Source organism: Mugil cephalus, chromosome 8, assembly GCF_022458985.1.
Source record: "Mugil cephalus isolate CIBA_MC_2020 chromosome 8, CIBA_Mcephalus_1.1, whole genome shotgun sequence".
NCBI classification, from domain to species: Eukaryota; Metazoa; Chordata; class Actinopteri; order Mugiliformes; family Mugilidae; genus Mugil; species Mugil cephalus.
Genome location: NC_061777.1, coordinates 15,182,572 through 15,198,032, shown reverse-complemented (window position 1 = coordinate 15,198,032; position 15,461 = coordinate 15,182,572). Strand labels below are relative to the sequence as shown.

The 15,461-nt window shown below is 39.3% G+C and overlaps 1 protein-coding gene across 3 annotated transcripts in view; it reads left to right on the top strand.

The window, feature by feature from the left end:
- Positions 1-10,504, top strand: part of edil3a (EGF-like repeats and discoidin I-like domains 3a) — a 103,841-nt gene extending 93,337 nt beyond the window's left edge. For all 3 annotated transcript variants that reach the window (XM_047592334.1, XM_047592333.1, XM_047592332.1), the window contains one exon: positions 7,320-10,504. In XM_047592334.1, the coding sequence (XP_047448290.1) occupies positions 7,320-7,469 (150 nt within the window). In that variant the 3' untranslated portion in view covers positions 7,470-10,504. The remainder of the gene's footprint in view (positions 1-7,319) is intronic.
- Positions 10,505-15,461: the final 4,957 nt, after the last annotated feature.

The following is a 15,461-nucleotide window of genomic DNA, read 5'->3' as shown; positions in this document are numbered from 1 at the left end:
GCACAGCGGCACTCGCACCAACAGTATCCCTCTACAGAATCTATCGAGTGCCGTGCTTGCCTTTTCTCTGCACGCAAATCCCAAATACCTGCAGATGTAACCGAGGCTTATTGTGTAAAATTAATTAAAGTGGATTATTTTACATATCAACTGAGTTGCATCCACAACTTTGTCGCTATGCCGACCAGCCCTGCACATCTGCTCTCGCACGGGCGTCAATATTTACACAGTCTGTCGATGGGGCACAAAAGTAATTGATTTAGGTTTAATAGTGTTTCACTCTGGTGACATGGGGTTAATTAGCCATTAGAGGCTTCAGTTCCCTCCAGGTCACAAGTTAGGTTTGAAAGCTTTGAACACAATCATCTGAAGATGGACCACTAATCGTTTTTTATTTTTTTTATTTCTGCAGTCCGAGAAAATGTTAGCCATGAGAATCAGCTAACCCCAGGATAAGAGAAATACAGTCTATAGATAACTCTTCACTGACCTCTTTGAAGAAGTGGTCATGTTGTGCGTTTCAGACTGATTGAGTGTAACTGCCTCTTCTAAGCTGGCAGGCTGCTCTTGACCTTTCACTGAAGACATAGAAGAGTTTTCCTGGTGTTTCCTGGTATTGCCGAAGCCGCCTCAGGCAACCTGAGGGCAGAGAGCAAAGAGATCTGAGTGACCTGATCCTTTGACCGGTGCAGCACGTTTAAATAATGGAGTATTTGCACACAAGGCCGTCAATTGTAAATCTATCAGATTAGAAAGTCAGTAGTTCGGAGTAGACTTGAGGACCCTGGGTCAGGTTAAAGATACATTCAGAGACATGTGCCCTTTGTCCTCGTGTCGAGACTGCTGGGTAATGTAGTTGCAGGTGGTGAAGTGACATAACTAACTTCACACATAATACGGTGCAGGTCTCCCTAGTTAAAACAGTTGTGGCTCATCAGAGAATGGACATGGGCCTTCTGAGGGTGTCCTGTGGTGTCTGACAATACAGTGCTGTTAGTGGGGGACTTTGGGTCCTATAGGTTGAGGGGAGGGGCCTCTGTGGATCAGGCTCGGTCTCCAGTCCATCCCGCAGATACTTGATCAGTTTGGGATCTAGTGAATTTGGAGGCCAGGTCAACACCGTGTGGTGTTCTTCATGTTATTTTAGTTGTTCCTAAACCACAGTGTTAGTGTCATTACTGTGGGTTTAGGTGGGTGCTACATGTCTAACTTACATTCACACCAATGCCAGGAAGTTTCCCAGCAGAACACTGTATTGTCACAAGATGGTCAACGTTAATTATTTCTCCTGTCAGTGGTTTTAATGTAATGGCCGATCGGTGTGTAGGGTTACGATATAAGAATGTAAATACTCATGTACATTCCCCAGTTCAATCAGTTTGATCAGCGCTGAAAATACTACCTTTAACCTGTTGCACAACTATTTTGTTTTTGTCGGAATTCGCAGACGTGAGTCCCCATGAAATCACCCTATCATGTTTAAGGGTTTTCGTATATATCATATGGCTTATATTACACATACATGGCCTACCTCCAGTATAAACCAGCATAAAGTCCAACACTGACAAGCTTTTGAAAGTATTCTTATAAATTTTAGGACTAAAATTATTTAAAAAAACATTGTTACAGCTTTTATACAGTTTGCAGGTCATCCATAGCGTGTTTTCTTTGCAGTCGACTCCCTCAATACTTCTTCTAAGTTAATAAAAATGATGCATTTTGTTCTTATCTCATCGCTGTCTCTGGAATCTTTTATTAACACTAAGTTGTTTTCCAATATGTTGCTGTTGTTGTTGAGGATTATTTCATCACTTTGCTCACCCTTATCTTTCATTTTCCTTCCTAACATTATTTGGCCTTTTTGTTGTGATTCTTCACATTTCCTGCTCCGGAAACGTTATTTTACAGACGTTGCTTCTGATACCGTGCACGTCCCCAGACAGTCTAGGAGACACCTTTGTCATATTTCAGGCAGCCAGCGGTTTTTATGTGCTTCCTGTCCTGGCTTTTCCCATGTGCTCTGGTTGGCACATCACCGTTAATCCTGCAGATGGAACATTTCTTACAACCAAATGTAGTCCTAAAATACAATAAAAAGTAAAAGTAAAATGAGTAAAGACAGAATGGATTTTAAGATGTGTGTGAGTGCTATTCTTAGTCTACATTTGTTATATGATGATTGTATGCATTTGCAATTTCAAAACACTGCCGAAAAGAATTTAAATAGCTGTTTCCGTACTTTTGAACACATAACATAACAGCAGTTTGTGCTTATTCTGTGAAACAGAACACACCTGCTTTAGTGTACATTTATGTGCAGTTGTTTGTTATTCAGAGAGTGTGACTTTTCATCATTAGATGCGATGATTAATTGCAGAAAGCTACACTAAATGTCACGCAGCACCTCCTGGGACTATGAGAAGAGCCTCCAGGCAAGTGACTGTACCAGATGGCCTAAAGTAATAGGGTTGGGCTGCCATCATATGGGCTCACCACCTGCATGTTTAGGAGTACGAGTGTGATTCCAGTTATGGCCAATGATGTACTTCACTGAGGGTAACCTCTAAAGTGCTTGTTGTTCATGCTGGATGTGGACAGGTCTATTCATTATGTCTATAATGTACCACATGATAGTTCCTAACATGGACTGTATAAACACAGTCACCACTTCCTTACGTCGGCTAAACTGACACTATTTTTCCGGGGATGCGGGCGGTGCCGTCTTGCAAGTTTGGAGCCGGAGTCAGGAGTCGCGTTATTGATGACCCGACCCCACGTTCTGTACTTATTATTTTCATATTTTTTTTTACAACTCTCACAGTCCCATAGGGCCGTGTTACGGAGCGTCGGCATAGCAACTGGTATTTGCCATTATGTCACATTCTGTCAACTAACCAACTAAAACGAGGCTTATCAGAAAAACAGGACACTTGAGTAGGCACCAGTATTATACCAACTATCTAAAATGACTAAAACCATCCCTGAAAAAATATATATTTAACGTGTATTTTTAGTGATTTAGTTTGGCCCATATCCCACCCACTAACATGAAGGGGGTGGAGCTTACAACCAAGCTCTACTTGCAGTTCCACCTTTATATAGTCTATGATTCCTATCTGGAACACAGAACATTGTATTTGTACAAATTTGTACAATCTACAACTGAACATGAAAACAGGCAGAACAGCAAGAGAAAGTTAATTTTAAGGCTCTCTATGTCCAATGCTCTTTGGATATGCTGTGACCTTGATGACTGAGAACTTTCACAGACATAACGCTCTCTATAAAATATCTGCTCTTTTTCTTCGTGCCTTGTTCAGTTTCTGGAGGCTGTCTAAAAATATGTTCAAATTACTGCATAAGATTTAGAATATTATCATCCAGATATTGGAGTTGGTTATGTATAGTGTATTTATTGCGCTGCTGACATGTCTTGTGTCTCTAAAGAAAAAAAAAAGAATTGGCTGAGTCGTGTGTGTTATAATTTGATTTGAGAGCTTTACTCTGCCCACACTCGGATACTCCAAATATGGACATGGGGGTCAAGTTGGGGCAGAGCTAAAGCAGCCTGGTTGCTCAGGTTACCGACTGTCACCCAAAGGGGAAATTGCCTTAATTATGCAGAATTTTAAACGTCAATTAAAAAGGGAAGAGTTAGAAAAAAAATTCTCTCCTGTAGAGTTGTCATGAAGAGTGAAAAAAACTATTGAGACCAAAATCGTTTTTTGTACCAGAGTGTAAACATGTTTAATATAGCTGTAAATTTGGGCTTATAGGTCTATAGGGATTTGCTCCCTTTTGGAGCCAGCCTTAAGCGACCACTCGATGAATTACAAGTTTTTGCACTTTGGCATGGCCTTCATTGCTCAGACCCGGAGGTTGTCTGACTGTTTAAACCGTGTGCTACGGTATAGATGAAAAAAGGCTGGGGAGAGAATGGGTTTCACTGCAGGAGGTGGATGATGAAAAACAATGTAGGTTGGAAAGGTGACCTGCAAATGTATTTCTCATGAAATAAGTAATGAAAGAGCACACCTGTCACATGATTTCAGCTTTATTTCTCAGTACGAGTAGCTCGCATGAGCTCTGAAAATGAGCAACAACAACCATATTACTGGAAACGCGTTAGTACACCTGCACGAGCAAGAGGTCTGATAGATCACTGAGTGGGACAATCATACCTCATATGTAAATCCAATAATGGATTATCAATTATTCTGTGGGAGTATCTTCATCTAGAAATATGGTCTCTCTATTGAGAATATACAGTTACGTGCTTTATTGAGATTCATTTGTCATAATATAATTTGTTATATATAAATAACTGTATAATGAGTATCACTAGTGCCCAAATGAAATGGAATTCCCACTTTTGGGTTATCTTCAAACTCAAGTGGTATAAGAAAATATATATATATATAAAAATTAAAGCATTTTTACCTTCCACGGGATCTGTTATCAACTTCCAAATTTTCTTTATTGTACGTTGTTTGCTACAGCTTCATGTTTTATTGAGGTTCAGTCTTAACCTATAGACTTAGTTTAGTTTCTAAAGAAAACTAAAAAAAACTAATAAATAAATAGTTACAACTTTCACCATTTCATCTGTGTTTTTTCCTTTTTTTATTTAGCAAGGCTACTTAAGTTACCTAAATTAGATTTTTCTTTATGTTTAGAGAAACTGTAATTGTATCATAATGGCACCTTCTGCTTTATTACAAGGGTGGAAGAGACTTCACGTTTTGCAACAATAAATAAAATGACACTGTTTTTTACGTAGCTTAACTGATTTGATTTAATTGACTTACGACTACAACTAGTTGTTTTTTTTTTTGTCAGTATCTGGATATTCGCCGATACGACTATTTAATAATAACATGACAGTTGTAACAATATCAGGTCAGATGTCAGGATTGAGCCAATACCAATACTCTGTAGTGGTGCTGATGTTCTATGTCTAAAACAAAAGATTTAAACCAGCATTTTTACGTGTCAGTGAAGCATCTTTTGGCGGGTGCAGCTAAGGTTGCCTTCACTTTTTTCGATCCCGTGGTCCTCCTGTTTCTTCACTAAGAAGTCCCCGATGCCACAGCCTCGTAGGAGCTCAATTTTCTGGTTAGCTCCTCAAACTGAGCCAAAATACAGACAGTCTTTTCGAAAGTGTCTGCTGAGGGCAGTCAGTTATCAGACGGAAACATTCTCAGGGCCTTCTTCTGCACGCCTTTCTACATCATCATCAGCACCGCAGCTTCTCCGAGCCAAAGGGCCCTAACCACTAACCGCTGCCTACCTGCTCAGCTATTGAGAAGCTAATGTTATATCGCTGTAATCTGGATCCGGATGATCACTGAATTAGACCAATACCAGTCAATGTAGCCGATACTCAGGATGCAGTGCTCTTCCCTTAACTAATACTTTACAATAAATACACAGATAAAATACCGGAGGCTTATTAAAAAGCATTTTTGTTTTCACTGAATGAAGATATACAGTATGTATTGCAGCATCCTCTTGTCTATTACAAACCAAAATCCTGCAGATATATTTGCACTGAATGTGTAATTTACGCACTTTACTTTTATTCTACCCACTGTACCCATGACTGAGGAAGTGCGCTGCTGACTTTCCAGTTATGTTACTGCACTGATAAGCTTTCCCTCCATGCAGTTATTTTACCGATGACACCAGGGGCGTCACTAAGTTTTAAAGGGCAGGGGAGGCTTAGCCCCCAGGAGACGCACAGGATGTGAGCGAATGTAGTGCGTGAGCAAAAAATTTCACAAACAGCTAACAAAGACTGAGAATTTATTTACTCTTACTATTTCAGTCTATTTTTAAAAACATTCCAACAACAAACACAAGTTCCAACAGTAACTATTAATGACTGCTCAACATGGAGGCATGACTTTCACTCACAACACAACAATTATTCTTGAGTGGAATGGATTGGATAAGGACACACTGAAGGGGCTCGCTCTACCTTACACTATGAAGTGAAGGGAAATGGACAGATTTATGATCATATTTAAGTGATGATATATAATTATTTGTTTAATCACATATTCTGTACAGTCTGTGAATATTTCGACTACACTAAACTGTTTTTCTCCGAACTCCTCATCCTCTCATGATTATTTGAAAAGGGACTCGGTTGAAATTTACTCCGAAAAATCCCCTACTCGGATGTAGCCGACTGATTCTCCATTCCACACAACACTGAATCCCATTATATCCCAATTACACAGGCATAATCATATCTGTTTAATTGAAGTGATCATATCCTTCAATGGAGCACTCCCTGTAGATACATTTCCTTCTAATATACTTCACTCTACTGTCTATTAAGCACGCACAAATGTTCTAAAAATCAACAATAGCATGTGTCCCGGTATGATAATTATGCTTACTTGTATGTGGTGGGCTTTAAATGTTGCTTCAGGGTTCATCTGAAGGCTCATAATTGTAATGGAACTGGATTGCAGTAAAAGTTGCTGACTTTAACTATGAGTAGTAGTTTTATGAGCAGATGTGTAGGCATTGCATGTTGGTCAAATATGCGTATCAATGCGTAGATGTTATGAGTTTTACCCATCCAATGCTGGCACCGCAGGGCTTTTCTTTTGTAGCAACATATCTAGCATTCACCAGCGCCTTCTGTCTGGTTATGGTTAAGGCAAACGAGACCAACCAACAAGCCTAAGGTGCATGTTATTAACACCATTCAGTTAGCAGGGGAAACAGCAGCTGGTGTTTTTCGCTAAATGTGAAGGTTTTACTTCCAGCTGTGCCACTTTAACAATACGCAATTTTTCTCAGGGGGGAAAAGTGTTCATGTGCTCACGTATGCTGTGCATAAAAGCAGTGCCAAGAATAGGTACAGGTTCAGGGTACGCTCTCTTTCTGGCGCTGTTTGAATTGAGGCTCTGATTGGCCGTGCTTCATTCAGTACTTCTTCAAGCGTGAAGTCTTCAAGGTAACAGTCATGAGAAATCAAGCAAGAAATACACTAAGAATGTTCTGCACCTGTCTCCTAATAAAAAAAAAAAGCTATCAGGGTTTTTTTTGTTTTTTATTCCTCTGAAGCTATTTTTTCACAACATGTTGGCTGCTAAAACGCGTGGCTACATTTTCTGTTTTTTATTTATTTTCTCTTTTTTTTTGTGTTAACTCCTTTGAATATCACTGCAATGCCAAAATTATGTTTTCAAATTAATGGGCAGCAGACGACAGACAAAACGTTGACTACAAAATCAGTTTCTGTTTTGCTCATAAACAATATTTTGTCCCTCTTGTCACTTTTTTTTTTTTTTAAAAAACAGGTATTCCAGGGGAACTTCGACAATGACACGCACAGAAAGAACGTGATAGATCCACCCATCTACGCTCGACTCGTTCGGATCCTTCCCTGGTCATGGTACGGCCGGATCACCCTGCGCGCGGAAGTACTCGGATGCACAGAGGAAGAGTGAAGTCCTCTTTCTCTCGCCATAACCCACGTCCCTCGGCATACTGGAGCACGTCACGCAGTGCAACAGAAATAAACTGTGCAACCTGTAAAAAGAAATCAATTTCCAATGGATTTTTGAAGAATAAGTGTTTGGCTGTGGTGGGTTTCTGTTCGTTCTTTTGTACAATGATTTCAAACCTGCCCCTTGTCCCCCTTTTGTCTTTTTCTTTCCTATTTAAAAACGTGATCTCTGTCTTTTTATTCTTCCCAAGATTTGCCATCCTGTTTGGAATGAACTTCTAAAACACATATATATATATATATATATATACACGTATATATATATATATGTGTGTACACACATATATGGGAGGGGAGGGGTTGAGGGTGGAAGGAAAGGGTTTTCTCACTGTGGTTTTAACTTGTTGCCATGGAATCTATTGTACAGTGTCACTTTTTAACAAAGATGTGGAATCTGTCCGTCGTGCTCCATTGGACATAATTAACCAACTTCATACCATAACTAAGTACCAAGTAGAGATGACATGTTATCACATTATCAGATATATTTTTACTTTGATTACTACACCTCCTCAAAGCCATGCTTCTACCCTAATGGACACTGGCATTGCTACATCAATCAAAAACACTATTAGTGCTCTTGTATTATATGTAAAAGACTAAGAAATTGCATGGTGCGTGAATTATACATGTATATTATGACAAATCATTTAAAACCTCCTCCAGCCCTGAGAGCAAATGGCTTTAATTTAGGGACCTATTTTTATGTGCATTTTCAAATAGTTCTGAAACATTACAGCACACTGCAGAAAGCTTACTAAAGATGGCCGACGACATGCGAGACGATGAACGAGCGCTGGCACTGCTTCACTGACACTGAGGCTCACGGGATGTTGAAATGTCTTAACGCCGCTCTCATAAGGAGATTCCTTTTTTTATGATTTTTTTTTTTATTTGTAACTATTTGATTATCGACGCATTTTCTAAGATATTTAAAATTCTTTTTTTAATATATTTATAGATTTTTTTAATTTTATTTTATTCATAAAATCTACGTTGAATGTCCTCGTGCCGTCTTCTAAGAGATCTAAGTTGAATCAATTAATAAAGCTCAGGATAGATGTCATTCATAATAGCAATTTTTTGGCCACCTATTTAAAGAAATTCTGTGTCTCATTATTTAAAGAAAAGCTCAGATGAGTGAAGTCGGTTATTGATATCACCCGTATATGCATAATTTGAATATATCGAATATCCCGCTTTCTTTTAATCCTTTTGATATGATAAATGATAGCTTTTAATTAATTTCCTTACTTTCAAAAGAGAGCAAATTAAGATTACTAATATACTAGTATATGTTGTTATCTCAAACCTGCGATGATGATTAACCACGATAACAGTACGGAACTCTAAGTGAATATCTCTATTTCAAAGGATTCAGTTTTTCTTATCATGTAGTGATGAAATGTTAAAGAGCAGCTTTCTGGATGTTCAAATGGCTGTAGGGATATCCTGAAAAATTAAAGTAACAGAGGATAAAGATGCTGTTATTCCAGTGATGTCAAAACATTTTGTGTATGCAGTTTTCACTGTATTATGGGTCCTGCCGCTGGCTGCAGTTAATGGTTAAATAAATGGAAGTAAACGGGTCCCGAGGTGTCGTAGCAGTGTCAAACTTTACAGGCCATTCTACGCGGCTTAAAAATAGGGCCGGATTACCCCAGCGGGTTCCCCTCGTGACGAGTTATCCCAGAAGCTCTTGAGTGCTATAGTAAGACCTAAAAGGAGCCAGGGCCACTTTTATGCGTCACGTTTCACTTAAGACTTGTCAGCTTTTAGTCCCTTAACAAACCAATCATTTCACACTTTTGGAACGAATTTCATTTGTTCTGACATTAAAGCGCAGCACCAGAAAATAGAACGGGAAAGTGAGTCATTTACAGGAAAGAACTGTTAAATTTATATGCATCAACCTTTCCCTGTAGATTTGATTGCATGACAAGACTGGAAACGCAAGAGTGCCACTCTTATTTTCAAATTTTTTGTGTTTAACAACTACAAAAAAAAGAAAAAAAAATAGCAATTTTAATACCATCATGCAAAAAGATAAAAAAAGCAAGAAAAGATCAAAGTCCGAACACTTTGTAGGTGAGTCATGTTGTGCGCCAGGACAATTTGACGTCAGAGCGATTGTTGTTGTAACTGACAAGTACCCATATGAAGTCTGAAAACAAAAAAAAAATGTTATCTGAAAAACTGGAATAGTATTCGGATTTGGCAAATGTAATGTACTACACAGTTTATGGTGAAGTGCAATAGCTCCAGTGTGTTACATGAAAGGAATATGTTGGAAAAAGGTGACGTCGCACTGAAAGACGTTCATGTAGATTATCAATATGTGGAAATTGTTATTGGTGTGATTCAGTGACTTTCACTCTTTAAGTTCATGTACAAAGGATGGGCATAAATAGCGTGTTCTTCACTGATTATTTGTCTTTTTACACTTTGACTCTTTCATTCTTTATTGCCAAATGGCTATGTGTTGTCCAGCTTCTGCTCTGATTGATCTTTGCAGTTCGTGCGAGCGTCCATCACAGAGCAGACCTGCTATACACGGAGCTTTTAGGAAGTCTGCATGATGTACGCGTTCGAGCGGTACGGCGTAACAAAAATGTCCACAGGCACATCATGTTCTTGCATATCGTGAAGATCTGATATCGTCTTTGCTTTTTTTGCTCACCGTCGGTTGTCTTTGTGCTGTGTGAAACTTTTTTTTTTTTATCTCACCGATCCAGAGTGGGAGAAAAGCGGAGGCTCATCCCGTCTTTGTATTTCTGCATCAACTGTTCGAATATTATTTCTCCTAAACCTCCTCAGTGTGAGTGTCGACCACTATCTAGAAAATGTACCTGTTATAAATACTGGCTGGTTCAAGTCTGCAGAGGAGAGTGATGAACTGTGTACAGTCAGAAAAGACGTTGCTTCAAGCAAAATCTCTTTCAGTTTGACAAATAAAAACATATCTGTGAAAATTGAGTGGTTGGTTTGTTTTCTTTAAATGTCTGAACATGCATTATGATATTTCTATGGTATGAAGGCTGATATCTCATTACAGGATTCTATCTATCACCTTTCTTATTCTAGTGTGGGGCGGAGGGAAACAATGAAAGGAGAAAATTCTTGACATTACCCTTTGTTGTTGAAGGTTATTTGTTTAACACAGTAGCTCATATGCTTTAACACACTACTGTCATTATGTCACAGTGTTATGTTGCAGTGAATTCCTCTTCCTCACTTGCTGTGAGCCCACACCATGCATCCCCAAAAGGCTGAAATCCCAGTTCCTGAGTAATGTAGTATTTTTCATTTTCACACACAAACAATTGCACATTGTGGCAATGCATCTATACATTTCTGCAAAAAGAAAGAAAAAAAGAGGGTGACTGGTCTTGTAGTGATTCTTGAAGATGTTTTGCTGCTCATCCAAGTACAGTTAACAAAGACTGATGTGGAGTTGGGAGTTTAAATGAGAAATCAGAAACTCAATCAGGAAACTGTTTGATCCTGTCTTTTTTCCCCAGTGAATGGGTGCTCTAACAGCCCATTATCAGATGGAGGCTCAAGTCTCAAGGTGTAAATGGGGATGAAACGTCTTGGGACAGATGTTAAAACTGTGTTACAGATTGATGGCGAATTGTATCTCAGTCCAGACTTTCAATTTTTTGACTTAGCTTCATTTACTCCTCTTTCAAACCCTTTGCCTTCTATGGCTAAAATGTGGACATTGTTGTCTTCAAAGGAGTGTCCTTCGTCCTTCAGGTTTACAAGGGCAGCTGAATCCTTTCCTGATGAGCTGGCTTTCCTGTGTTGAGCCATGCATTTGTGAAGGGCTTGTTTTGTTTCCCTCAAAACACAACACTGTAGATCCCTATTGATAAACTAAAAGATAAAAAAGTTATTCCTGTATCTGTTCAATCAGTACGTAGCCAGAGCACAAGAGACAACACAGGGATGCAGCTAGCCTGGTTTTCAAAGATGACAAAGTTGGCTCTACCAGGACACAGAAACTGTAAAACTGATACTGTAAGACTCTGCAGGTATTTGCTGCAAGCAAGATGCATAGAGATACACTGGAAGCCAGAAACATCATGCCGAAAGAACACATCGATCACGCACAACGTTAGATCCACTTATAGGAGTAGTTTAAAACATTGACCATCTTGTATCAATTCAATGTTCTGCTGGGAAACTTTTGGACCTGGCATTTATGTGGATATTGCTTAGACACGTACTGCTCGCCAAGACCAGATCAGGGGTGCCTGGTGGGAGTCCCCTAGATCCCAACTGACCTATGTGTAGGAAGCACTAAAACAGGGGTGTCAAACATACGGCCCACAGGCCAAAATCTGCCCGCCAAAGGGTGATCTAATCTAATCTGATCAAGGCATGAATTTGCAAAGTGCAAAATGGGGAAATTACAGAACGTCAGAAGATTACTGGTATTTGGGAAGGTTCATTAAATTTATGGGGTGTCCTATGGTCTAGATGGTTCCTGAACACACCACAGTCTTGGTTATAAATGGTATGGACAGGTGTAAATCTGTTTGATTAACCAATTAGTGATTCTCAAGTAAACCTACAGGATTTCCAGGTGGGTGGAGCCATGAGGAGAGACGAGATAGAAAGTCACCTCTAGAACTTAGTTCAGTAAACTGTAAGTTAGTGTTCATTTAGTTACGTGCCTGCACAGTTTAGTGTTTGCTGGAGAGACCTGACGCTCAGTGGGAGCCTTTTTCCGTTGGTAATTCTACTTAATTGATGCTAACGCTGGCTAGCTCTTCCTGCTAGCATTATGAGAGAAATACTTGTTGCACCAAGCTGCTGAGAGCCTAATAGATACCTGTGAATGTGAACGGAGCCTGGGGACGTGTTTCTTCACGAGGCACTGCTGAAGGAGGGTTTTGCCAGACTATATCTAACAGCATCCTGCATCCCAGGAACTCTGTGTACTGTTAAGAGACTGTGAACTGGATTCAAATGAGCTCCAGCATTTGTTACTATTCAAAACACATTTGCTTGTTTAGATATTAAATAAAAAAAAAAAAAAACATGTTATTTGTCCTACGAGAAGTACCTTTGTGATAATGTGTTTCTTGGTAATGAGTAGGAAACTAAGGGACTACAGTGATTTTGTTAATGCATGGGAAACTGAGCTCTCATTGGAAGCATAACCAGGTCTCTCTGCGCACTAGAAAGAGGCATACATTCTGGTATACACATATGCCAAAGTTAATACTTGGATAGACCGGTCATCCACGCAAAGAGTGAAAACTAATTGTTTTGAGGTGAGTTACCCACCGTCCTGCAGAATAAGAGAACAGAGTGCTACAAAAGCAACTGCTATTACTACTAGGACCCAGAGTCCCCCACTAACAATATTCCTTCATCAGACACCACAGGATATCTTCAGAAGACCCATGTCCATTCTCTGATGAGGCACAACTGTTTTGGAGGCACAAGGGAGACCTAAATACTATTTGGAAGGTACTCATAATGTTGTCCCTGATGCCTGTATGTTCATCTATCTGCTGTTTCAGTTTTCTCTCACTGTGTTTTCCTCTTGTTAATTCTGCTTAATGCTCTCGTTGTCAACATACACTTTCTTTAGTATCTTTCTTTAGCACTCCTATCATCACACACCTGAATCGTGACTGGATGTTGGATGCATTGTTAACATGGTTCGTGTCAAACGTCTAACAGAACACTGCCATGCAACAAAAGAGTGCAGTGTAGTGCACCAGTGCAGGCATGTGTGTGTGTGTATATAATAATGTGGAAAACTAAAATGAGATGGAGGCAGACTGAAAGTGGACTGATAAGTTCCTCTCGAGGCGAGTCAGAGTTGGCAGGAAAATGTGCGCTGGAGCACAGATGAAGGCCATAAGGAAAAACACGTGGCTCTATAAAAGTGTTGTTGGAGTTTTGACCATCTCTTTACCTCCTCCTTGCACCTTGTTTGCTTTTGTCGTCTTTTATTAAACCCCTTAGGAGAAATGTCTTCTATCCATTTAATCCATCCACTTATAGAGTCTGCCTCTCTGACCACAATCACACAGTCGTTTCCCCTTGGAAGAAGGTGAAGTTACCCAGAAAATTCAGAGTCCATAAGATGTCAAACTTATGAGTTCCAGGTTTGACTCTCAGTGGCGGCAGCTTAAATGTTGGGTAATGATTCCCGTTATCAAAGCGCCAGTGCAGGGACAGATAACTGGCTTATAACTCAGGTGAGCGAAGCAACTTGGCAATTATAAGATGGCTGAATTTTATTTTATTTTTTTTATTTATTTTTTTTGTGGGGTTGTTCTTTTCACTAAAGTGACATCAGTCAAGATTTTACACTCAGCGTGAGAGGGGACACATTTTTGTGGTTTCTAAGAAGAACTGTTCTCTCTATAACCAATGTTGCATTTGTGGTATCTTATCTGTATATCACCAAAGAAATGCAGATTGGATACAGCCTGTCAAATGATTTACTAGCAATGTGGATATGGAAGTAATCTGCTAATTCATTCATATAAAAAGCACCATTTCCTTCCAAATTCTATTATTTGACGTTTTGATCTTGACAGTACTGTTAAGAATATTCACGGCTGCATAGCGCCTACAGAAAAGGCAAAAAAAGTCTACCCATGCTTGAATATTGATTGCTTGATTTCCGTAATATTATTAATTGAAGGTAATATCTGTTGCTTTCCCATAAGAAGCTCTGTGTGTAGCAGAGCAGCAGCACTTTGTTTGCTCTCTTAATTTCAGCGTTTCCATAGCTATTTGGGTTTCTCCTTCTTTCTTGACCTTTCATTCCTTTTGCAATTTCACTTCTTTTCTTAAGCAAAGGGCACAATTCTATTACCGTGATCAAAAGGTAGGTCGTACTTATTCTGGTGGCACGCTGATTAAATTTAGCGTTGGAAACCGGTGAAATGAGTCGGCAGATTAAAGCATCACCAAACTGTGTAAACCTGGGGTAGGAGATATCTTCATTTGGAAAAGGTCTTGAGTGTGTCGAGTGAAAAACTTTTTCAATATATGTCAATACTTAGACTTTTTTTTATTCTATTCTATTTTATTATTCATCCTTTAAGCAGTCCACTCTTTACTCTTGTTATGTTCTCCTTTGTATGCTGTTCCAAATTGCAATTTCCCCATTGTGGTACGAATAATGATTTTCTAATTGTGATTTTCTTAGCGCAAAACTACGCAACATGTGCAAACATATGTAATGTCTAAGGTTATATCAATACAGGGAGTAAAAAAAACATACACAGATATATGATAAAAACACACATACTCACCGCATAGATCAGTGGAATCATTTATAAATAGTAAATTTTCAGTTTTTCATTTCGCAATCACAGAATATCTCACTGCGGCATAATGAATCTTGAGCACATCAAATATGCACGAGGTCTTGCTAGGATCCTTTTCAAGCTCTCCTGTTCCCCTCTGAATTTTTTAAAGTTTCAAACATGCCGTTGCATAGCCTCCGAGATATTAAGAGGAGCATATAATGATCCGGAGAGCCTATTTTTAAAAGGCCAGACTGAGAGAATGAGGGATGAAATGTTCTGAGAGAGTGCAGTGTAATCTGGAGTCTCCCTGACTGCCTGTCTATAGAATTTACAAAAAGCTATTTGCAGAAAAGTGGAGATTAGGGCTTGTTCCCATCAGGAGCAAATCCACCCCTCTGCCATAGGACGCCACATTATCAAGTGAGCAGAAATGACAGGGCTTGGATCACATTAAATACTCCCCTGCTGTTCCCATGTTTAACAGACTGACAGGGCTGTAGCAGGAATGGCACATGAGACCAGAGGGAGAAATGCGGAACACGTGCAGCCTCCTACAGCACAGAAACAGGCTTAAATGCAGAAAATGTTTATTTTTCTTCCAAATATTACTGATTCTGTTTGGATAGATGACATTTTTTTTTTTT